The sequence below is a fragment of the Choloepus didactylus genome, chromosome 10, assembly GCF_015220235.1.
Source record: "Choloepus didactylus isolate mChoDid1 chromosome 10, mChoDid1.pri, whole genome shotgun sequence".
Taxonomy (NCBI): domain Eukaryota; kingdom Metazoa; phylum Chordata; class Mammalia; order Pilosa; family Megalonychidae; genus Choloepus; species Choloepus didactylus.
In genome coordinates this window covers 88,646,537-88,672,121 of record NC_051316.1, presented here as the reverse complement: position 1 = coordinate 88,672,121, position 25,585 = coordinate 88,646,537, and the positions used below count along the sequence as shown (strand labels likewise).

The 25,585-nt window shown below is 42.8% G+C and overlaps 1 protein-coding gene across 3 annotated transcripts in view; it reads right to left on the bottom strand.

Moving 5' to 3' along the window:
- Positions 1-25,585, bottom strand: part of AK8 (adenylate kinase 8) — a 177,572-nt gene that overhangs the window by 55,359 nt on the left and 96,628 nt on the right. For all 3 annotated transcript variants that reach the window (XM_037798289.1, XM_037798288.1, XM_037798290.1), the window contains one exon: positions 9,100-9,241. In XM_037798289.1, coding sequence (XP_037654217.1) covers positions 9,100-9,241 — 142 coding nt within the window. The remainder of the gene's footprint in view (positions 1-9,099; positions 9,242-25,585) is intronic.

Below are 25,585 nucleotides of genomic sequence, written 5' to 3'. Positions count from 1 at the left end.
ACATTACTTCTGACCCCACAGAAATAAAAATCATAAGAGGATACTATGAACAACTGTATACCAACAAATTAGACAAACTAGATGAAATGGACAAATTCCTAGAAACACACAAACAACCTAAACTGACTGGAGAAGAAACAGAAGACTTCAACAGACCGAGTACAAGTAGAGATTGAATCAGTCATCAAAAACCTCCCAACAAGGAAAAGTCCAGAACCAGGTGGCTTCACAGGTGAATTCTACCAATCATTCTGAGAAGAATTAATACCAATCCTGCTCAAACCCTTCCAAAAAACTGAAGAGGGAACACTACCTAGCTCATTCTACTAGGCTGTTCTAGTTTGCCAATGCTGCCAGAAGGCAAAACACCAGAAATGGATTGGCTTTTATAAAGAGGGTTTATTTGGTTACACAGTTACAGTCTTAAGGGCATAAAGTGTCCAAGGGAGTGCATCAATAATAGGGTACCTTCACTGGAGGATGGCCAATGACAACAAGAAAAATTCCAGTACCTGAGAAGGCACATGGCTGGCTCCAAAGTTCTGGTTTCAAAAAGGCTTTCTCCCAGGACATTCCTCTCTATGCTGCAGTTCATCAAAAATGTCACTCTTTGTTGTTCTTGGGGTGTTTGTCCTCTCTTAGCTTCTCTGGCCATCTTCAAACTGTCTCTCACCTGCAGTTCCTCTCTCAGCTCCTGTGTGTTCTTCAAAGTGTCTCTCTTGGCTATAGCAAGCTCGCTCCTTCTGTCTGAGCTTATATAGTGCTCCAGTAAACTCATCAAGGCCCATGCTGAATGCACGGGGCCACGCCTCCATGGAAATTATCCAGTCAGCGTTATCATCTACAGTTGGGTGGGGCACATTTCCATGGAAACAACCTAATCCAAAAGTTCCAACTTAATCCCCACTTATATGTCTGCCCCACAAGATTGCATCAAAGATAATGGCATTTTGAGGGACATAATACATTCAAACCAGCACAGAGGACAACATCACCCAGTACCAAAGCCAGATAAAGACACTACAAGAAAAGAAAATTACAGGCCAATTTCTCTTATTAATATAGATGCAAAAATCCTCAACAAAACACATGCAAATTGAATCAAATAGCATATTAAGAGAACTATACACCATGATCAACTGGGTTTTACCTCAGTATGCAAGGGTGGTTTGACATAAGAAAATCAATTAATATAACACACCCCATTAACAAAACAAAAGGAAAAAACCACAAGATCATTTCCACTGACACAGAAAAGGCATTTGACAAAATCCAGCATCCGTTCTTAAAACAAACACTTAACACTTAGGAAAATAGGAATAGAAGGAAACTTCTTCAACATGATAAAGGGCATATATGAAAAACACACAGTTAACATCATACTCAATGGCAAAAGACTGAAAGCTTTCTCTCTAAGATCTGGAAAAAGGCAAGAGTGCCCACTGTTACCACTGTTATTCAACATTGTACCAGAAGTTCTAGTCTGAGCCGTTAGGCAAGAAAAAGAAATAAAGCATCCAAATTGGAAAGGAAGAAGTAAAACTTTCGCTATTTGCAGATGACATGATCCTATCTATAAAAAGTCCTGAAAAATCTAACACAAAGCTACTAGAGCTGATAAACAAATTCGGCGAAGTGGCAGAGTACAAGATCAACAAGAAAAACTCAGTAGTGCTTCTATACACTAGTAAAGAACAATCTGAGGAGGAAATCAAGGCAAATAATCCATTCACAATAGCAACTAAAAGAATCAAATATCTAGGAATAAATTTAACCAAGGATTTAAAGGTCTTGTATACAGAAAACCACAACACATTGTTAAAGGAAATAAAAAAGGACCTAAATAAATGGAAGGATTTTCCATGTTCATGGATTGGAAGACCATAATATTGTTAAGATGTCAATTCTACCCAAAATGATTTACAGATTCAATGCAATCCCAATCAAAATTCCAATGGCCTCACTGCCCCTCCCCCCACATGGGACCTGACTCCCAAGAGTGTAAATCTCCATGGCAACACAGGATATGATTCCTGGGGATGACTCTGGATCCGGCATCCTGGGATTGAGAACATCTTCTTGACCAAAAGGGGGTTGTGAAAAGAAACAACATAAAGTTTCACTGGCTGAGAGATTCCAAATGGAGTCGAGAGGTCACTCTGGTGGGCATTCTTATGCACTATAATGGATAACCCTTTTTAGGTTTTAATGTATTGGAATAGCTAAAAGTAAATACCTGAAACTATCAAACTCCAACCCAGTAGCCTTGACTCTTGAAGATGACTGTATAACAATGTAGATTACAAGGGGTGACAGTGTGAATGTGAAAGCCTTGTGGATCACACTCCCTTTATCCAGTGTATGGATGGATGAGTAGGAAAATGGGGACAAAAACTAAATGAAAAATAGGGTGGGATGTGGGCATGATTTGGGTGTTCTTTCTTACTTTTATTTTTTATTCTTATTCTTATTCTTTCTGGTGTTAGGAAAATGTTCAAAAATCGACTGAGGTAATGAATGCATAAGTATATGATGGTACTATGAACAGTTGATTGTACACCATGGGTGATTGTATGATACGTGAATATATCTCAATAAAACTGAATTTAATTTTTAAAAAATTCCAAATGGCCTATTTGACAGAAATAGAAAAGCCAATTATCAAATTTATTTAGAAGGGTAAGGGGCCTTGAACAGCCATAATCATCCTGAAAAAGAATGAAGTTGGAGGACTCACACTTTCGGACTTTAAAACATATAACAAAGCAAGAGTGGTCAAAATAGCATGGTACTGGCAGAAGGATAGATATATTGACCAATGGAATTGAATTGAGAGTTCAGAAATAGACCCTCACATTTATGGCCAATTGGTTTTTGACAAGACAGTCAAGTCCACTCAATCGGGCAACAAATGGTGCTGGGAGAATTAGATCTCCATATGCAAATGAATGAAAGAGGACCTTAATCTCACATCATATACCAGGACTGTAAAACTCATGGATGAAAATATAGGGAAGCATCTTCAGGATTTTGTGTTAGGCGATGGTTTCTTAGACTTTAGCCAAAGCACAAGCAACAAAAGAGAAAAAGGAGAAATGGGATCTCCTCAAAATTAAAAACTTCTGAGCCTCAAAGGATTTGTCATGAAAGTGAAAAGACAGCCTACTCAATGGGAGAAAATATTTAGAAATCACATATTTGATAAGGCTTGACTATCCAGAATATATAAATAATCCTTCAACTCAACAATAAAAAGACGAACAACCCAATTTAAAAAAATGGCCAACCCCTGAGTAACTGGTGGAGAATGCAGGGGTATTGGGCTTCCCCACCTCAATGGTTGCTGATGTGCTCACAGACATCGGGGACTGGTGGTTTGATGGGCTGAGCCCTCTACCACAGGTCTTGCCCTCGGGAAGACTGTTGCTGCAAAGGAGAGGCTAGGCCTGCCTATAATTGTGCCTAAGAGCCTCCTGAATGCCTCCTTGTTGCTCAGATGTGGCCCTCTCTCTCTAGCTAAGCCAACTTGGCAGGTGAAATTACTGCCCTCCCCCCTACATGGGATCTGACACCCAGGGGAGTGAATCTCCTTGGCAACGTGGAATATGACTCCCAGGGAGGAATCTAGACCAGGCATCATGGGATAGAGAACATTTTCTTTACCAAAAGGAGGATGTGAAATGAAATGAAATAAGCTTCAGTGGCAGAGAGATTCCAAAAGGAGCTGAGAGGTCACTCTGGTGGGCACTCTTACACACAATATAGACAACCCTTTTTAGGTTCCAATGAATTGGAATAGCTAGCAGTAAATACGTGAAACTCAAACTACAAGCCAGAACCCTTGAATCTTGAAGATGATTGTATAAAAATGTAGCTTATGAGGGGTGACAATGTGATTGGAAAAGCCATGTGGACCACACTCCCCTTTGTCCAGTGTATGGATGAATGAGTAGAAAAATGGGGGCAAAAAAAAAAAAAAAAGGCACCCAGTGTTCTTTTTTACTTTAATTGTTCTTTTTCACTTTAATTGTTATTCTTATTATTTTTGTGTGTGTGGTAATGAAAACGTTCAAAAATTAATTTTGGTGATGAACACACAGCTATATAATGGTACTGTGAACAACCGAATGTACTCTTTGTATGACTGCATGGTATGTGAATATATCTCAATAAAAATGAACTTAAAAAAATGAAATGAATACTATGAATTTAAAAAAAAATGGGCAAAAGACTTGAATAGACATTTTTCCAAAGAGGAAATACAATTTGTTAAAAAGCACTTGAAAAGATGCATCACTGGCTATTAGGGAAATGCAAATCAAAACCATGAGATATCATTTCACACTCACTAGGATGACTACTATTAAAAAAAAAAAAACAGTAAACTACAAGTGTTGGAGAGGATGTGGAGAAATAGGAACACTCATTCATTGCTGGTGGGAATGTAAAGTGGTACAGCTGCTGTGGAAGACAGTTTGGCAGTTCCTCAGGAAGCTAAGTATAGAATTGCCATATGACCCAGCAATCCTGCTACTAGGTGTATACCCAGAAGAATTTAACATAGTGACTCAGATATCTGCATCCCAATGTACATAGCAGCATTATTCACAATTGCCAAAAAATGGAAGCAACCCAAGTGTCCATCAACCAATGAATGGATAAACAAAATGTGGTATATACATACAATGGAATATTATTCAGCTGTAAAAGGAACGAAGTCCTGTTGCATGTGACAACATGGGTGAACCTTGAGGACATTATGCTGACTGAATAAGCTAGACACAAAAGGACAAATATTGTATGATCTCACTGATATGAACTAATTATAATAAGCAAATTCGTAAAGTTAGAATCTAGATTCTAGTTTACCAGGGAATAGACTGGTTTGGATAATGGGGAGTTGATGCTTGATTTGTACAGAATTTCTGTTTGGGTTGATTGCAAAGGTTTAGAAATGGATGATGGTGATGGTAGCACAATATTGTAAGCATAGTTAACAGCACCATATTTTATAAGTGAATGTGGTTAAGAGGGGAAGCTTTAGGTTGTATATGTTACTAGAGTAAAAATTAAAAGATAAAACATACGACTGTATAATACAGTGAACCCTATTATAGATTATGGACTATAGTTAATAGCATAAGTATAAGAATGTTCTCTCATGGATTATAACAAATGTTTGACACTAATACAAGGTGTTAATAATAGGGGGGTATATGGGGAAATACATCTAATGTAAACTCTGGACAATAGTACTGTTTTAGTAATCTTTCATCAGTTATAGCAAAGATAACTACTGTTAAAAAAAACTACAATTATAGGAAAGTGCTATCATCAATTGTGACAAATGTTCCACACCGAAGCAAGGTGTTAGTGGTGGAGCAGTGTATGGGAATCCTGTATTTTATGTATGATTGTTCTGCAAACCCACAACTTCTCTAATAAAAATAAAATAAAAAATAATAGTGCCAAAATATATAAAGCAAAAACTGCCCGAAACTCAAGAAGAAGTAACAGAAATACAATATTAATGGGAAATGAACAAATTTCATTTAGTCATTGACAGGTTGATAGACCAATTTTTTTTTAAGGGTAAGGATATAGATGGACCTAAATTATAAAATTAATAAGTTTGATCTAATATATATTTACTTCTATAACTTTAAATTGAAAATATGCATTCTTTTCAAACACCCATACAACAGCTAAACCTCTGCCTGTTCACAGAATAAACCTCAATAAATTCCAAAAAAGAGTAGAGGTTGTACTTAAACAAATTCTCTGTATTCTGCACTAAAATGAAAAGCTGGTTATGAGAAGTTGAAGTAACATACAGAAAGTCAACTACCTGAAAAGTTAAAAACTCTGCAAAACATCTGTCTGGTAAAAGAGAAAATTAAATAATACTTTCAACATATCTAAACAAAAATAATAATGAGAAAATATATATAAAAATATGAGATATGGCTAAACTTGTGAAGACTGGACAATTTAAAGTCTTAACCATTTTCAGGACCAAATAAGAAACAAATAAAATAAGTAAATTATGCATTCTACTCATTATTTGAGAAAAATAACAAAATAAACCCAATATAAGGAGTAGGGATTAATAAAGAGGAGCAGAAATTCATGAATATGGAATACAGGGATAACAATAGAATTGATAAATAATTCCAAGCTTTCTTTTGATGAAAAAAATCCATCAAAAAGACACGCTATTAGTTAAACTAATCTCCAAAAAGGAAGGAACCGCAAATAGATAAAATAAGCGATAATAAAAAGGAAATAACCATATCAAATACAGAAGAAATGAAACAAAAAACAAGATTTGTCAATTACATTAATACAGTTAAAGACATAGGGGAAAGGAATGATTTTCTAGGGCAAGACCAATTGCATGAGCAAAGAAAGAAATTCAAATTGCCCAAATACCATGAGCAAAATCAATCTAATTGCTAACAACCTATGTATCCCCAAACATGCCAGCTCCAAGGATCAGTTCCTGCTGAAATTTTAAAAACGATTCCAGATATGGAGAAAGAACAAAAACTAATGAAATTAGCACAGCACTAATGGTAAAGCCTGACAAAGTACAAGAATATGGAAAAATTCATACCCATATAACATATGCATATTCGTGAGGAAAAAATAAAATAAAAATGTAACAAATACAATTCAACAATTCTATTGTTTCCATAACAAATTACCACAAACTTAGCTGCTCCAAAAACCTCAAATTTATTTTCTCCATTTCTGTAGATCAGAAGCCTGGTATGGGTTCTCACCAAGCTAAGACCAAGGTGTCAGCTGGGTCTGTGGTTTCTCATCTGGGGGCTCAGGGCCTTTTCCAAGCTCCCTGGTGCTGAAAGAATTCATTTCCTTCTCACACTTCCAGGCAGCCCCCTCCACTTTTGCACCAGCAATGGTGTGTCAAATAATTCCCATGCTTGGAATCTCTGATTTTCTCTTCTGTTCTCAGTAGGGAGAAAAATCTGCCTTTAAGGGCTTGTTATTATTTTGGGTCCACCCAGATAATTCAGGATAATTTCCCTATTTTGAAGTCAATTGTTCAGTAATCTTAATTTCATCTGCCAAGTTCCTTTTGCCATGTAACATTACATGTTCGTGGATGTGACATCATAGGGCAAAGGTCAAATGGGGGCCATAGCAGTCTAGTGAAAGAATAATCTACTATAGTCAAGGGAGAGTCATACAGGAAATGAAAGGTTGACTATTATTATTAGAAAATCTTTTAACATAATGAAATTAATAGATCAAAAAGAGAAAAAAAAACAATTACTTGTCTCAAAAAAGGCTTTTGATAAAATTCAACATCAATCCCAGATATTTTAAATAAAGCTATGAAGCTATCCTTTAAGTTTATAAAAATTATATATACCTGTGATGAGTTAAGTTCATGTGTCAACTTGGCCAGGTGACAGTGACCAGTTGTCTGGTCAAGCAAACACTGGCCTGTTACTGGAAGGACATTTTATGGCTGGCTGATAAACCAGAAGGCTGGTTTATTAAATCATAAGTCAACTGATTGCATCTGTGTTGATTACATCTACTATCAACTAAGGGAGTGTCTTCCACAATGTGAGAATACAATCAGTTGGATTTAATCCTATCAGTTGAAGACTTCTAAGGGAGAAGAGAGAACTTTCACTTCTTCAGCCAGACAGCCTCTCCTGCATAGTTCATCGAAGACCTTCATCGGAGTTGCCAGCTCGTGGCCTGCCCTATGGAATTTGGACTCATGCATCACCACAGTTGCGTGAGACACTTATGAATCTCATATTTACAGATATCTCCTGCTGGCTATGTTTCTCTAGAGAGCTCTGACTAATACAATACCTCAAACCAAAAGCTAGTAACGCCTCAGTGGTGGAACAGCAGCAGCAGCCCTTTAAGATAGGAACAAACACCTGTCAATCATGATACTGTCTGACCCTGTTCTGGAAGTAATGACCAATGCAATTAGGCAAAAGAGTAAAATGGAAAGTATAAATACTGAAAAACAAGAGGCAAAAGCATCCATATTTGTAAATGACACGATTGTCTACCTGAAAAACCCAAAAGAATCACCTGAAAAACTCTCAGAATGAGAATTCTGGATGGAAGCTTGGATAAAAAAATAAGCAAAAATCAATGTATTTCCTAGATTCCTGAAATATTCAGTTAGAATATAAAATGGATGAAAAGATCTCATCACAATATTAACAAGAACAGCAACAGATAGTACAATATCCATAAATACACCTAAAGTGAAAAGTGTGAGCCCCAGTAAAAAGTGTCGACAGTGGCACTCAGGGGCAGAGACAGGTTATGGTCATGTCAAACTGCAACAGATCAATCTATAAATCCAAGGCAATTCCAGTTAAAATTCCAAGGGTATTTTTCCTTTGTACATGATAAAATTATTACATTGTTCATTTGGAATAATAAACATGAAAATAGACAATAAAGAAGAGTAATGAGAGGGTTATTGTCCCACATTGGCTATTGAAATATATGGTAAAATTAAAGTAGTTAAACAGAATGGTACTACTGTGGAAATAGACATGCAGATCAATAGAAAATAGGAAGTTCAGAAATAGACCAAAATATATATATAATCGTGGTGTGCTCTAAAGTTCAATTAGTGGAGCAAGGGCAGAGTATTCAACAATTGGTTTTGGACCAACTAGCTAATCAGTTGGGGGGAAAATAGATTCATACTCTATCCCCAACGTCAAAATAAATATCAGATGCATCAAAGATTTAAATGTAAAAAAATGAAACTGTAAAAATGGTAAAAGAAAACATAAGTTGATTCTCACAACAATTTCATGAGGAAGGCAGGACTGACTGGGATTTATTACCACATTATAGATGAGGAAGTTCGGGTTCACCAAGGTGAGTGACAGCACAAGGACCTGAACCCAAGTCTGACTCCTAGTTAACAGGGCAAATGGGCAGGGTGGTAGTAGGGACAGCACTACGAGACATTCCAGTTTATGAACATGGGAAAGCGCTTGTAAACTGGCCAAGCCTGGAAAGGAGGGTACCCACTGACGGAGACCTTCCCAGGAGGGGCTCTGGCCAGGGACAGCTCACCTGTTGGGCTTGTGGCCCAGGCTGTCCAGCAGGTGTGCCTGGTCCAGGTCTCGTGGGAAGCCATGCAGCACCCACCCTTTCTGAACGCAGTCCTGCTCCTTCAGGCGGTGGGTCAGCACCTTCATGATGATGCTGTCAGGGACTAGAGAGAAAGAAGGACAAGTAGTCACTCTTCTGCCCTGGGCCCCCACAGAGAACATGGAGGAAGATCTGCTGGCCTGGGGCCCCATGGGCTTCCTAACTGCACTGGAACATAGACTGAACTGATGGAGAGCTGGGTTTAGGTGGAGCCTCTTAGAGCCACCGGAGAAGGCTGTGGATGCCCATTTCCCAGTTCCCTCCACAGTCCCAGGGACTGGAGGAACATGGCTGCTTGAGATAGGGAAAGCCTTGGGTGACCCTTTCCCTGACCTTGACTAGGTCCTACTCATCTACAGACAGGTGGCTCCTAACCCTCCAGTGACATGTGGGCAGTTTTTTTTTCCCTCCAAGTATTCAATTTTTATAGCAAAAGACTTTATACAGAAGCATACCAGGCTCCAGCTGAAGATTTGTTTTTCCTTTAATGGTATTGCATTAATTCCCCCAATGCTCTTTGCTAATTTGTGATCCGTAAAAACCGCTGCTCCCCTCTTTCCCCCAATTCTTCCCTCTTGGATGCTTAGAACTGAATCTCTTTCAAGAATCACAGCTCTGGTTATAACCAGAGACTGAAATAAAATCCTATGGAAAATGAAACATTGAGAGAAGATTCTTGTTTACATTACCACAATTGACATTTTTCTGAAACTTATACCTCTTCCTAGATTCATTAAATATACTATGTTGCTAATGTACTGCGTTCTAGCAATTTGCACTGCATTTCCTGCACTTTGCACTCATTTTTCCAGAAATACTTGGTAAATAGTACCATTGTTTGCTATGAATGCTGGCCCCAAGATGAGGTGGTTGTCTAGTGTTACAATGAAAGAGTGCTTTGCAGCTTCTTTGGAGATGCATGGTTTCCCTCCTGTGCACTGCCCATGGGTCAGGCAAGTGGCGCTAATGCAGATGTTTAAAACCAAAAAAGGGTCCTCAGGCTGGCACCCAAGTGAACCTGGAGGTAGAGATGCAGAAAGCTCAGTAACAGCTGCTTTCCTTCATGACAGTAAATTACGGGGATACTGCTCTTGTTGCCAAAGAACCACAAATTTTATTCTAAGTACTCTGCATTTCCCTGAATTTATTCTTTCTCATGTCTTTCGAACTTTCTTCCCAGTCCCTAGGGAAGAGCAGAAACAGGATTTTGCTCTAACTAGAACATGTGGCTATTTCACATGAATGACCAGTCAATGTATCTACTCCTCCCATCCCCCCCCATCCCCACCTCCCCCGCCTCCACCCCGCTTTAAGCCCACCATGGCTCCCAGCACTCTGAGGCTACACAGCAGACTCCCCCTCGTGGCTGACGGGGTCCTGCAAGGTCTGGATCCTGCCTCCCTCCCAGGTGAACCTCCCCAGCTCTTCACCTCCCTCTTGAATGTGCCATTCCCTCCATGCAAACATCCTTCCCTCACGTTTTGCCTGGGAGACGCCTATGGACTTAGCCTTTGGGCCCCAGCCAGAGGTGTCCCCTCCTCAGGAAACGTCCAGGCACCTTCTGGCCCAGTTAGCACCTGTACTCTCCTCAGCACCTCTCACACTTGTTTCTTATTAACTCTCTGGGCAATTCCTTGTATAGTGTCTGCCTCTCACAGAGGGTTCCATGAGGACAAAGGACCATGCTCATCTCATTTTCCAGTGTCTAACAGAGCCTGGTGCCCGGTAGGCATGGAGTGAATAAAGAAGGAGCCTTCCCTGTTCAAAAACAGCCCTGCAACAAAACCAACTTGACTAGACTTTGGGGAGCCAGGTGTTAGAGAGGAAAGAACACGGGCTTGGGGTGCTCACAGATCTAGGGTCTCTTCTCAGCCCCTCCCTCTTAGTGGCTCAGCCTCTCTGAGTCTCAGCTTCCTTATCTGCCAAAAGGGGATGACAGTCTCATTATCATGAGTCATACTATATAGAAAGTTCAGGCATGCAGAGGACACTCAAAGATCATGGCTGTTATTTTTTAATTCAGATGTGTGCTGGGAAATAATGCTTCATGACTTTTCACAGTGCTGCATGGTCAGGGCTTTCTGAGCAAAGATAGCGGGCACCTGTATTAAGGGATGATTGACCAGCCAACAGGCCTTGGGAGTTAAAGATAGAGACTTCTGGAGGGATTTAGCGACACCTGTCCTGGAGACATTTATTTACATTCCAGGGGATGTAAACTAGTGACCATCTCCTCTCCCCAGAGAGGATCTGTTTATATCCTAGAGCAAAGGTCACTCTCTCTCTCTCTCTCTCTCTCTCTCTCTGGATAGAGGAGGGAGAGCTGTGCCAGCTACCCTATATAAGCTCCAAAATTCATAATTTCAGGGTTCCTCTGCATGGCACACACCCCTGTGTATACAGGGTATATCTGGCTCTTACCACATCACCCTGTGGGGAACTGGGATGCTAAGATTACTGAGTAAGTAATTGGTCTGCTTTCTTATCCAGAAACTGCATGATAAATTAATAAATATAAATATAAAAACTTAGCAATGTCAGTTAAAAATCTGCCATAGAACTTTCCAATCCAGGTCTATCCCTAAATATTCATGAATATTTTCATGGCACTAAGGAACGAATGCAGAAAGAAGCCTTTCCCAGTGGCTCATGCAGCAGCAGTTACTGAATGTCTGCGCTGTGCCAGGCACTGGGTTTGATGCCAGGGTACGGTGACAAGCAAGGCAGCCAAGGCTGTCCTCCTGTGGTTTACATTATAGCAGGTTTGACACACAACACATGGATAAATAGCTATTTTGGAGAGTCATAAGCACTATGAAGAAAACAACCAAGTGATGGCATGGAGGAGGCTGCTGGTTCGATTCGGTCCAGGAAGGCCTCTGAAGAGGTCACATATCACTGACATCTGAATGGTGGATCCAGCCACACAAAGACATGGGGAGGAATGTTCTGGGTAGAGGGGATAGCAAGGGCAAAGCTCCCAAGACAAGAATGAGTGTGGCATATCTGAGGAACGGAAAGAGGGCCAGTAGGGCTGGAGCAGAGTTGTAGAAGGGGAGGGCAGTGGGAAGCAAAGTTGGCAAGGACCTGCCAGTCTTCAGGAAGGAGAGGGCACTCCCAGCACACCCAGACCATCTTGGAAATGGTCATACATATTTATGAATGAACAAATGGGACTTCATCTCAGAATCTTGAGCCAGAAAGTCCAGAAATGTGCACCTTGCTCCATTTGCAAATTGAAAGCTCATCCTGTGGGGTCAGTCAGCAGAGCCCCATTTGGAGTCCCCAGAAACCAAAGCAAATCTGCCCTCAAGGATGCGGCTAATCTATAGCACAGTCTCTAAAGTGGCAACCGTAGGACTGAGGGCAGGGATGGGCCCACCCGTAAAGTCTGCAAAGAGCTCTGGCTGAGGAATGCTGTATAAAAATTAACTGCTAATATCTGTAGCTTTCTAAATTTCGAAATCATCTTTTGCTGACCCCACAAGCACAGAATCCTCCCAATCCTTGGGAATCCTGAGCATCTGAAAGATGCTACAAGCTTCCATCCAATGCCCCTAGGAGAGAAAGGCTGGCTGTGGTAAAAGAGATCCTGGGCATTCCCTGTTCTAGCCCCAGTTCTACCCCAGCTGATCTTCAGACTGGATCTCAGTCTCTTCATTTGCAAAATAGGAAGATGGGGAGGGGGCACTGAGCTCTAAGGAAGAAGTTATAGGAGGATTTTAATACCAATGCTTTTATTAATGTTCCTTAGAATAGAACCCAGAAAACCTAACTCTTAGCTCCCCCCAAATTCCTTTCTTAAAGCCAGTGTGAGTTGAGAGCCCTGTGGTCCAGTGGACTCTGCTTGCCGGCTGTGGGCCCTCGCTGAACCTCAGTGTTCTCCTCAGTGCTCCTCAGTAACACCTGCCCCACTGGCTGTTACAGGGTCTTAAGATGACTCACAGAAGATGCCAGACCTATTAGAGGTATTCTAAAGGTATGCGTGGATATACTTTTAATTCCTTCTAAAAACTTATCCAGATTCCCGTATGGATGACTATGATGAAGCCATTGGCAACAACATGTTACCCTTAAGTTAAAACATGAGCTTCAACATCTAAACTTGAATTGGACTTTAGGGGAATGCAGCAGCTTTAATGAGCTTGCAGTTGGCGGAGAGAGGTCCACTGGATAATTAGCTTGCTGACCAGTGATATCCTGGGGCCTATTAGGCCTCAGTTGTTTGGGAGTGAGAATTGGATTGGGCCAACATATTCTGATTGGTTTCTCCAATAATCAGGTCCTGCTTGGAAATCCAACTGCATCTCAATGAGGTCTGATAGACTGAACCAGAGCTGCCTGTGAGCCTGGAGCCTTGAAGGGACCTGGAAGGTCATCCTACTGACCTCTCTCATTTCAGAGTTGGGAAACTGAGCCCAAAGAGGTTATGGTTTAAGGGGCTGCTGAGGTTCAACCAGCCCGTTGGTGGTAGAGCTGGTGGTAGACTTGATCCTTGAACTATGATGCACCCCCCACCCAGCCACCCCCATTGCACCCCCACACTGTTCCGTGGCTTCATTGCCCAGCAGCTCTGGAGCACCTGAGTCCCTCCCCTCAGCCACTTTAAAACCCATACAAGAATGTTTCTCAGCTCAGGGAGGAATCTGCCTTGGGGGAAGAATGGAAGACCAGAAAGAAACATAAAGGGACTTTTTTCTTTTCCTTTTTGCCTGTCAGTTGGCAAAAATTAGAACATTAATGAAATCCAGAATTAGCAAAGATGTGAATAAATGCATACTCTCGTGGTAAAGTTACTAAAAATGCAAAGTGATATCACCTTTCTAGAGGGAATTTCCCAATTTACATCAAAATTTAAAATGTACATGTCTTTTGACCCAGCAATCCTATTTCTAAGATTTATACTTAAGAGATAATAGCGCAGACAGGGAAATAATGTCCATTTCAGTGTTGTTTATTATAGTGACAATTGGGAGCCATCTAAAACGTCCATTGATAGAGGACAGGTTAAATAAAGGATGGTGCCTCTATGCGGTGGGATATTATGTAACCTTTAAAAAAATCATGTATATTTATATTTATTAACTTGAAAAGAGGTCTACGACAATATTGAATAAAAAAAAGTAAATAAGCAGCCTTTATAATATGGTATAATTCAAATAAAACTATATATATATATACTGTCTCTCTCTCTCATGAGAGAATTAGATGCAATCCCTCCTCCCACAGAGCTCAGGATCCTGGAGATGAGAAGAGACAAGGATACAACTAAACACAATCCTGGGTAGAAAGGCATAAGCATGCAGGAGAAGCAGGAAGTGCTAGGGCCTTCAGATGGTAGGCACTTAATAAACACTCTCTGAATGAATGAATGAATGGTACCATTGCCATAAAACAGAATGCTCTTTAGTTCCTCAAGTGTGTGTGGGCCAGAGAATCAAGGAGTTTTCTCATCAAGCACTAAATCAGGTCCTGGAGCAAGGGAAAATAAGCAAGAGTTATTTTCTGAGTAATATTTCTAATCTATCCATCCCAACCTATTTGTAAATTAAGTAAGTAGTCAAGAGAATTTGTGTTGACATTTGGGATTTGTTTCAAAATAATCCTGTGGAGTGGGCATGGAGGAATTGTGTGTCTGTGTGTGTGTGTGTGTGGGGGGGTCTAGATAAAACAGGAGTGGCCCTGAAAACATGTGAGTTCATTATACTGGGAGATGGGTCCACGTGGGTTCTTTGGACTATTCTACTTTTTTTTTGTTTACAATTTTCTACTCAAAAAGTGGTGTTTTTTTTTTTTCTTTGTAAGAATATGGTTTGATGCCTAAAAGAGTTGAAATTGTCCCTGTGAGAGCCTGAACCAAAATTTCACTGGTGCAATGCTTTGAAACCACAGCCAGTGGGTAAAGGATGAAATCTCCCCAGAAGGCCATACTTGTGCCTCATGAGGTGGCTCCCACTTTGGGAATACCTAGGGTGTGGGGTCGCCCCTGTCTTTCCCTAACTCCACCAGGTCCCCCAGGCACCACTGTTGGACGCTTTGCCCAGCAGCCCGGCCTCATGGGCATTTTCCCAAATCTGTCCTGTCCTGGGTAACCTGTGAAACCTCAGACCCTCACACAAGTCATTTAACCTCTCTGTCCCCCAATCAATGTTCAACAGTGATAAATCATAGTTAATAGCGACTCTGAGGGGGCTGCATGACTCAAGAGCCATGCCTGTTCTCTCCTGGCATAAAAGTTTTTGGGTAACACCGTAGGGGTCTCCTCTGTGGAGATGGGCTGTGTTCCCTAATCTGGGTCGAGGTGAAGGGGACTGGGAAGTACTCCTGGCGGCTAAAACAAATGACAGACCTTCCGGATGCTGCCTCTGGGCCCACCAACCTTCCCTGTTGAGCACCTTCGCACAGCCCCCAGCAACAGGCCTGAGGGTGCAGGATGCAGGAGTGAAACCCCAAAGACCCTGCCTTTAGTTGAATTTCCCCAAACCCACCCCCTCCCCTGTATCAAATCCTTCTGCTCTGTGCCTTTGTTTTGCTGCCAGACACCTTTTTTTTTTCCCAACCCTACATGGGCTGACCAGCCAGTTCAGGAAAAAAAAAAGCAGATTTTTTGGGGGGTGGGGTGGGGTAGGGGTGGTAGGGGAAACAGATCTCATTTGCTGTTCTGCAGAAAGCCGAAAGTCCCCTTGATAATGCTGTCCATTTAGCCTTTATCCTCCTCTCAGATAGAGATTTTTCTGTGCGGTCTAAAGTCTTTCACCATTAAGTCAAATGCCTGAGGCTTGATTTCTGGGCTTGACAGTTAACATCTTACCCTGAGAACAAGCTACTGCCAAGGGCTACCTCTCTGGAATGTCCTGTCAACCCTAAATTTAGCAAAGTGCAAGATATGAATATCCCATTATTTCATAAGGCCACACCACAGGGTTTCACTTTTTCTGCTCAAGATCTTCCATAAATGATGCCAGTACCCACATTGACCTCGAGGTTTGTTAAAATCTCAATTCACTCATTCCCTGCTGAGCTGGGTGTGTTTGGCACCCTGACTGACAGACTGAGGAGCCTTCATCACAGAGGGGAGGACTCTGCCCACACCCCAACCAGGACACCTGGCCCTCCTCTCTTGAAGGGGAGGGACTTCTGTTTAAAGACCCATTCTCCACATCGAGCTCACTCCTCCACGGAAGTGCCCATGTCAGTTAGGTCACCCATGAGCTGTAACCGGATGGGACTGATCCTTCCCGGGCTGCAGGCCGACTCTGTCATCCTCAGTCAAGCCCAGCTCAGAGAGTGGGTGAGCAGGGCCCGTGGAGAGCACCTATTCCAGGGCCCACATTTTTCTGGGGGAACTGAAGCTGAGGGGGAAAAGGGATATGTCCTAGGTCCAGCCCAGAGTCCTCTCTGCTGCAACACCTGCCACCTGCTGTGGGCCCGGGGTGATGCCCTCCCTGGCACAGTGGCTGCGTTCTGTCATTCACTTAGCACCCCTGACCTAGGGCAGAGTTGGGTGACATGAGGGCACCAAATTTACTGGGGTTGGTACAAATTAAACTGAGACAAAAAGTTGGAGAAAAGGAAATAGCTCCCTCAGCCAGTGCTTAAGAGTAACAAAGACCCAAGGTTGATTGTTACACACAATAAGCCCTTTAATGCTCCTCCACCATTCCAGGGCAAATCAAGGAAAGCTGAATATGTTCCTACATACCTACACCCCATCCCCTATATACCTGCACACTCCCTACATTCCTGCACACCCCTAATTACACATTCACACACCTACAGACATCCCTACATACTCTCTCATACACCTACATACTCTCCTACACACTTGCACACACTACACACAAGCACACATTCATACACCCACCTACACACCAAATACTCATGCACTACACAATGCTAAACTTACATTCTCATACGTCTACCTATACACACCACACCCACCCCTATACAAACATTATCATGCACACTCATACACCTACACGCTCTCTTACATATGCATACACATACCCCCACACATGCACATACTGTACATCCTACATACACTCATACACACCTTCACACTCTTCCCCTCACTTTTCCTATGCCCGTATTCACCTCTATGCACACTACCCCAAATGCACTACACCCCCACACAACACTGCCACATCCACCTACATACTCAACACACACACACTACACACACACCCCATACATTCACACACTATACTGACACACCTCCCCACACCTACACACTTCCTTGCACACACATGCACATGTACACACGCCCCTCACATTCTCTTCAAGCTACCCCTCTGTAACTTTCCTTCTTTAAGTCCTCCTTGTAGTCAGTGCAAAGATGACATGTTAGGGTTAATGGAAGACATTACAATTTGCTGCTATTTCCCCCTTCCCAATATCATTACTGAAGTGGGGCCCAAAGGGATCCCTGCTGTGGGGAAAGTCTCAGGAAATGGACTTAGACAAGCTTTTCCTTTTGTGGTTTCTAATTTCCATCTCATGAACATTGATGCTTGAAGGAAATGGGGTCCACACTCCCTCCCAAGTGCCTCTTCCCCAGAATGCAGGGAGGCTTTGACAGGACACAGGTTGGGCCCTTTGGGGTCTCCAATTTCCTATCACTATAATTCAGCGAAAGCTACCGTTTCTGGGAGACCATTACTCTCCGGATGGTCCTGATTCCCAGCAGCTGAGGCCAGCAAGCCCTCCTCACTACTGTAATCAGAAATCATGACTTAGAAGGACCACAGGGCCAAGTGTGGGTCCCTTAGTGATGCTCTTTGTTAATTATTTACTGCCACCTGCTGGCCTGTTATAGATCCTGCACCCTAAGTGAGCACTTCTAATGATAAACAGAGCATCTCAAAAACCTGTAAGGGAGATAAGGAGGAGAAACTTGAATTTTGAGAATTGGCCACACCCAGAAACTCTCCAGTGGGGGTGGGGGGAGCCCACTGTCTCTAGTTTGCCTCATTGGTAAACGCAGACAAGTTCCTGTTTCCAGGGACCTTGGTTCCCCAGCTATAGGATGAAACAGATGTCATCTAAGATTTCTTCAGGTTTCAAAAGCCTATATATTAGCCTCTATATTGCTTAACAACAACATTTAAAATTTATTGGCAGACCATGGTCCCAAGGAATAACAATTTTTTTAATATCAGAATTATTTTCCGAGCCTATAAAAGCACATTAACCCTGGGGGCTTTTGCCGATTAGGAGTATACTCCAATCCTTCTGTGACACTCACCCCTCAGAGTGGCTCCCTCTCTGCCATGTCCACTCAGGCAAAAAGCAAAAATGAATGCCCTCAGCACACCCCAGCAGATGGTGTTGGTGCCCTCACGTCCCTGGTTTGGTGGCAGGGCTATCCAGCAGTGGACATTTCATTTGTCCCTCTCTAATCAAGTTTTAGATTAGAAAAAAGTCTGTTTAAAAATAAACATTCTTCTATTAATAACTTAGCAAATGAAAAAGACATTCAACAAAATGCTCAGTTAACCATAATGTGTAAACAGATTTGGTAATTATTCTTCTCTTGAAACCAGTTTTCACATCTTACAATGGAATATGAAAGTACCCAGGAAAATGGGAAGAGGCCAGCCAGTCCATATGTGAACTGGATTGTTTGAAAGATCAATGTACTAAAATTACTCCCAGTGTACACTGCAAATCAAAAAGAGTTTAAGGAACATGATTTCAATGAATTCAGGGCTCTGAACCCGTTATTTCTCCCACCTCTCCAGGGCAGCAAGGATGATCTGTGAGAAGAAAGTCAGCAACTACTAGGAAACCAGGAAATTGAACCATGGCCCTGATTTTCTGGACTGGAAAAGATATCATGTATTTATTTAACGAACATTGATGCGGAACTTACTATGAGCCTGGCTCTGTTCTAAGCACCTTACCAATATTAATTCACGTACTCTCCATCTTCAGTGAGATAAGTAGTGATAGTAGCCCCCATTTTACATATTAGGACACTGAGACCCAGAAAGAGGAAGTAATTTTCTCAAGGGCACACAGCTAATAGGTGGTGGAACCTGGAATTAAATCCAGCCAATCTGGTTCCAGAGGCCATTCACTCAGTCTCTGTGCCCTGCCACCTGCCTTTTAGGAGAAGGAGCACTGTGATGAGATCAAGAGACTTGAATTCCGTCCTCCACTCCGCATTTAATTTGCAGCATGTTTGTGGGCAAGACACTGGGGTTTCCTTTTTTAAAAGAAGAGAATTAGACTCTAATGTCTTTGAAGTCTCTGCAAGCCCCTATGAAGCACCTCTGTAGTCACCCTGTCAATCCAGCTCCTGAGCATTTATACGGCTGTATTCTGTCCTGCATAGTCACATGATGTAGCCAATACTGAACAAATCCAAAACATTCTAATCAAGCCTTTCTTGGTATGGTAAATTAAAGGTGGCCATAAATTCTTTGCTACTCCTCCCATTGAGAGATGGGATCTAATTCTCCTCTCCTTGCAAATGGGCAAGCCTTATTGACTTGCCTGAGCAGTGGAATGTGGTAGAAGTGTATTTGGAGGCTATGTCACAAGAAGCCTTGTAGCTTACCCCCTTCCCCAACTACCACCACTACCCTTGGTTTCCTTGGAATGCTTGTTCTAGGGGATGCCAGCCATCATGTAAGAAGGCCAGCTAACCTGAAGCCTCCATGCTGTGAGGGAGCCCAAACTAGCTGTGTAGAGAAGCTGCATGGAGGAAAAGATGCCTGGCCAGCCCCAGCTATTCCAAGCATGTCATCCTAGGCACCAGGCCAGTACATGAAGAATCCATCTTAGACATACCTGCCTCAGCACATGCGACATGGTGACGAGCCAAGGAACCAAGTTGATACCAGGAGAAAGATCCCAGATATGGGGCCCCAGGTGAGATTTCCCAGCCATCCCAGCCATTCGGGTCATGCCAACTGATGCCCAAGTCATCACGGAGCAGACAAGCCCTCCCTGCCATGCCCTGCCTGAAATCCTAACCTACTAAATCAGAAGCATAATAAAATAGTTGTGCTATGCTATGAAATTGTGGATGGCTTGTTATGCTGCAATAGATAATTGGAGCATTGGAGGTGTGGCAAACCAGGGCTTTGCCAGTCCCAGTTACTACCAGGACTAGACACACAAAGTTGGTAGGAGTCACATGAAAAGAATAACATATCAAACAATCCACATATGAAACATACATTATTTACTCAATGGAGCTTGCTACTACTGCCATTACTACTACTATAATGAGGAGGACAACAACTACTGCTATCAAATAAAATTAGTATTTAATAAATGGCATTTGCAATGCACCATGCACTATGCTAAATATAGCATAAACATGATTTCATTTTGTACACATACAAACCTGTGAATTTGATACTATGAAAACCTTGCCCTACAGTTAGGGAAACTGAAGGTCTGAGAGGCTGAGTGGCTTCCCAAGGTCACCCAGCTGGTAAGTGGCAGAGTCTGAATTGGAATCAAGTCTGTGTGATTATTGAGCCCAACCAGTAAGCACTCCCTCTACTTTCTAGGAGGGACAGTTGCTCACCATGTCTTTAGGAAGCCTTCGGACTGCCTTCTGCCTTCTATCACCCGTGCTCCCCTTTGCTCCTTTGTTCAAGACTAAAGGGTCTCACCTATACAGAAATGCAAGTAGCAAGGGGAAGTGTCCAGGCCCCAGATGCCAGAGAGCAGGCCTGCCTGGTTTTGTCCAGACCATAGCTCAGGGTGAATTGCCATGTGCTCTCTCACTCATTCACAAACATCAGTTGAGCTCCCACCATGAGATGGAGGAATTACCTACCCAGCCCTACCTGAGTGGAGCAGAGAGTCAGCTGGGGACAAAGCACGAGCAGAAACATGCAGCATGATTAGTGCTGGAATGGGGGATAGTGGGTTAGGGATGGGGTCTCTTTTGGGGTCCCTCTCGCCTCCCAGTAGCCCAACCATGATCAAAAGTAGGGGCAGGCTCCCTATGGTTGTGCCTAAGAGTCTCCTCCCGAATGCCTCTTTGTTGCTCAGATGTGGCCCTGTCTCTCTAGCTAAGCCAACTTGAAAGGTGAAATCACTGCCCTCCCCCCTACGTGGGATCAGACACCCAGGGGAGTGAATCTCCCTGGCAACGTGGAATATGACTCCCGGGGAGGAATGCAGACCTGGCATCGTGGGACGGAGAACATCTTCTTGACCAAAAGGGGGATGTGAAAGGAAATGAAATAAGCTTCAGTAGCAGAGAGATTCCAAAAGGAGCCGAGAGGTCACTCTGGTGGGCACTCTTACGCACAATTTAGACAACCCTTTTTAGGTTCTAAAGAATTGGGGTAGCTGGTGGTGGATACCTGAAACTATCAAACTACAACCCAGAACCCATGAATCTCGAAGACAGTTGTATAAAAATGTAGCTTATGAGGGGTGACAATGGGATTGGGAAAGCCATAAGGACCACACTCCACTTTGTCTAGTTTATGGATGGATGAGTAGAAAAATAGGGGAAGGAAACAAACAGACAAAGGTACCCAGTGTTCTTTTTTACTTCAATTGCTCTTTTTCTCTCTAATTATTATTCTTGTTATTTTTGTGTGTGTGCTAATGAAGGTGTCAGGGATTGATTTAGGTGATGAATGTACAACTATGTAATGGTACTGTAAACAATCGAAAGTACGATTTGTTTTGTATGACTGCGTGGTATGTGAATATATCTCAATAAAATGAAGATTAAAAAAAAAAAAAGTAGGGGCAGGGCAGTGAGATCAGGGTACTAGCAGTCAAGATCACAGATGGGGTAAATGAGATTATATCCTTTGAGAGCTGTGGGATCCATGGGAGGTCTCTCTCCCTCCGCTACTGTCTCCCTGGGGATTGCCCCAGGGAAGGTGGATGGGAACCTGCTCTTCCCTCCACTCTGGGGAAGTCTTCCTCAACTCTCTGCATCCTGCATCCCTCTGCCCCCACTCCTCCAATCTCCGTCTCTCTGTCCCATGCTGGCTTTTACACACCACCCCTCTTTTTTCCCTTTCTCTCATTTTTACTTCATTTTTGCCTATTTTTGCTCATTTATGCAAAGCTAAAGGGTGTGGCTCCGGTGCTTCCTTCCACATCTATCTCGGCTATGCCAAGTTCTCTCCATGGAAGCCTCAGGGCGGGCTTCTAGTTGACAAGCCCGAGCAAGTTTTATGTTTCTGCTTCAGGGAAGCAGTGACTGTCTGAGGTGCAGGGACTGCTGCTGGAGGCCACCCGGGGCAGCCTCCCCCTCCACACCTCAGGCCCTGCCACCCGCCTGCCTCCCACAGGCACAGGTGAGAAGGAAGCCAGAGCCAGTTGGCTGATGCCCCCAGAGGGAAAGGAGCTTTGAAATGCCCCTGCCTTAGGGGTGTGAAAGGGGCTGGAGAGCAGCTCTAGCCTTGGCCAAGGTGGCCCAGACGGCTCCACCAGGAGACCTCCCTGCTAGAGAAGTAGAGCTGGGGCCTCCGGGTCCAGCCTGTCACAGACAATTTCACAGCTGAATGGGCTGGAAGTTTTGTTCTCTGCCACCACTGGGACAACACGGGGAGAGGGAAATGCTTCCAGAAGCTCTGGTCAGAGCAAGGACACCATGCAATTCTGGGCTCACTAGAGGCTTTCCAGAAATGTCTGGGTTTTTAAAATTTTTGTTTTGTTTTGCATGTTTTTTTTTTTTTAATTTGGATGCCTGATACATAGGAAACACTAAAAAACCATTCAATCCAGTCAAAAAAAAAAAAAAAAAAAAAAGAATCTGCGAATGCTCCTCTGTTCTGGACACAGCTGGGAGGTAAGATACAGCAATAAACAAGTATACATGGCCCCTGCTCCTGTGGCACCCTATCCTTGTGGGGGAGAGAGCCATGAAAGCCTAACTACATTTCACTGAATGGATGCATGCATGGACCGAAGTTCCCTCCCTGCCTCAGTTTCCCCACTGGACCAGCCACTGAACAGAAAGTTTTGTGAACTTTTAGTGACGAGCACTGTCCCTCTGACAAAGCATTATTTTTTTAAAATGTAGAATAACAATGTGCAGTTTTGCAGTGAAAGTCTAGTTTTAAAAAATAAGAACGTGAACTCTCTGGAGACACAAACCTGTTGGTAAACAGGGACACTGATCTTCTTTACATAACTGTTCTCATTAACAGGTGCTTTGGCCTTCAGAACGAAAATGCCACTTTCATACCTGCTGCTCTGTTTGGCTATCTCGGCCACAGATTTCTCTCTGGCTGAAAAAGATACCTACCTGTTTTCCATAAGGAAATCTTTGTAGCAGTCCCAGTGGAAAAGTCAAAAGTTTGACTTGAAAAAAGGAGCTACTTCAAAAGCATTGTCAGACCGAGGTGAGGGTTTCTTTAAAATGCATAAATTACAGGGGGCATCCATAAATCAATCTCCAGGCATCCCAACAGTGGGGGCTCTGGCTGGGGGATGGCAAAGGGACATATGTGGACATATCTCTGGGAGGTGAAGAGAATAAAATACATGTTGAATAAAGAGTAAATTAATCTATTTATTACTTGCTGCTTGAATTGCGTGTATGTGTGTGTGTGTGTGTGTGTGTGTGTGTGCGTGTGTGTAGAAAAATGAAAGAAAAATGTAGAGTTTTTTCAATAATAAAAAGGGAGTTGCACTGCGGGGCCCCTAAAGCTTGTGAAAAATTAAACTCGACGGATTCAAACTGTCCTATTTCCACTTCAAAAGAGAAGAGGCACTGAGCTCTTCCCAACTTATCTTCAAACGCCCAGCACCCTAGAAAGTTTCTTTAAAAAAATAAAGCCTCCTGTTCCCCCAAGCACTGTACCGGTTACTGTACCCACTGTCTCTCCCTCTTCTAATTATACCCCTGTGAGTCTATTAATCAACTTGTAAATTATTTAGAGAGTCGTGCGCCGTCTTCAGCGAGTACAAACATACCGCAGGCAGAGGCTTGCGGGAAGCGGGCAGAGGTCCCTCAGGGTCTCGCCTCGATGGTAAGCCAGCTTGCAGCTCACCGAGCCTGCACTGTTAAAAACAAGAAACAGTATTCCGCTTACCTCCTCAGACAGAAGGATTTACTTTGTCTTTCAACTCAGCAACTCTTTGCAAGTTTTTAACAAAAGAGAAAAGCTACTCTATTGTGGAATGTTTAGTGTGCATTTAGTGATGAGAATATTAATTCCCCCTAAAAAATGAAGCACTTCAGCAAAGCTCTGATCCTTCTCACCTGGGATCTGGACTTGCAGAAGGCTCTCAAAAATGCTCGTAATCATCCCAGTTTGGGGCTGGTTTGGCTTGTTTGTGTTACGATGGCTGCGTTTGCTGTGGCGAGGTCTCATTATCAGAAAGGGTGCAAATTAGAGTCTTGAATCTTCCTCAAATCTCCTGCCTCTTCTCAGGATCTATTAGGCCATGAGGGACCTTCTCCAGACAGGAATACTTAGGAAATGCAGGGACGTGCTGGAGGGGGCACAAGTAACACTCCATAATGATCCATCTTCCTTGTGTCTTTTCTACATATTGGGACTTTTGCTTCCATGAGAAAGTTATTACACCAATTAAATAGCTGTTTTATCACCTGAAAGTAAGTATATGTCTGGCATATTCACCAAGGAATCTGGGGCTTCCTATTATTGAACTGCTTTAGCTGTTGGGGAGATGCTGGTAGGACTGGGGTTACATAGGTGAGGTGAGTTAGAAGCTCATTGTAACTTGGCCCTCGAGCTGGCTTGGCTGGTGTTGGAATGCATGTTTCTCCTTCCCACTCTTGGAGAGATCAGCAATGGGAAAAGCCAGAGGCTAACTCAAAAACCCACTGCTGGGGACACACCCTCAGTAGCCATCTCCTGACCTGACTCCCAACATGTTCTAGCACACTGCTGATGCATCAGGACAAACATCTCACACACTTAGAGCAAAGCCTTAAACCAACAAGGATAAGGTGAGCCTTTGGTGGTTTTTAATCTCTTCCCTGGGTAGCTGTTATCCAGAGAAAGCCCAAGCAAGTTTTGGGGATAAAAACAACTACCATAGCCGAGGTAGAAGGCCACCCTTCCAAAATGAAGAGGTGGTGGTGTATTACTAATTAGACCCAGCAACTTGGAATTTGGTTGTATCTCCCACCAACAGCCTCTAGACCATAATTTATGTTTGAAACTCCTGCAAGAAGGCCTCGACATAGAGCAGTGCAGACTTCTTTATGATGGGGTGAGTTTGAATGACCACAATGAGGGGTGATGAAGAGGATTGGTTTTTCTATTTAGTAAAAATTGGGAAACTAGACATTCTAATGGGTAAAGACAGAGTGGATGCTTTCCTTGGGAAGCTCTACTGCTCTGGAATTAAGAAATCTCATTTTCCACAAAACCCTTTGGTAAGAATGAAACCACAGGAAGAGAGCTGAGCATATTGTTTGGAGCTGGCAGGCACCGTG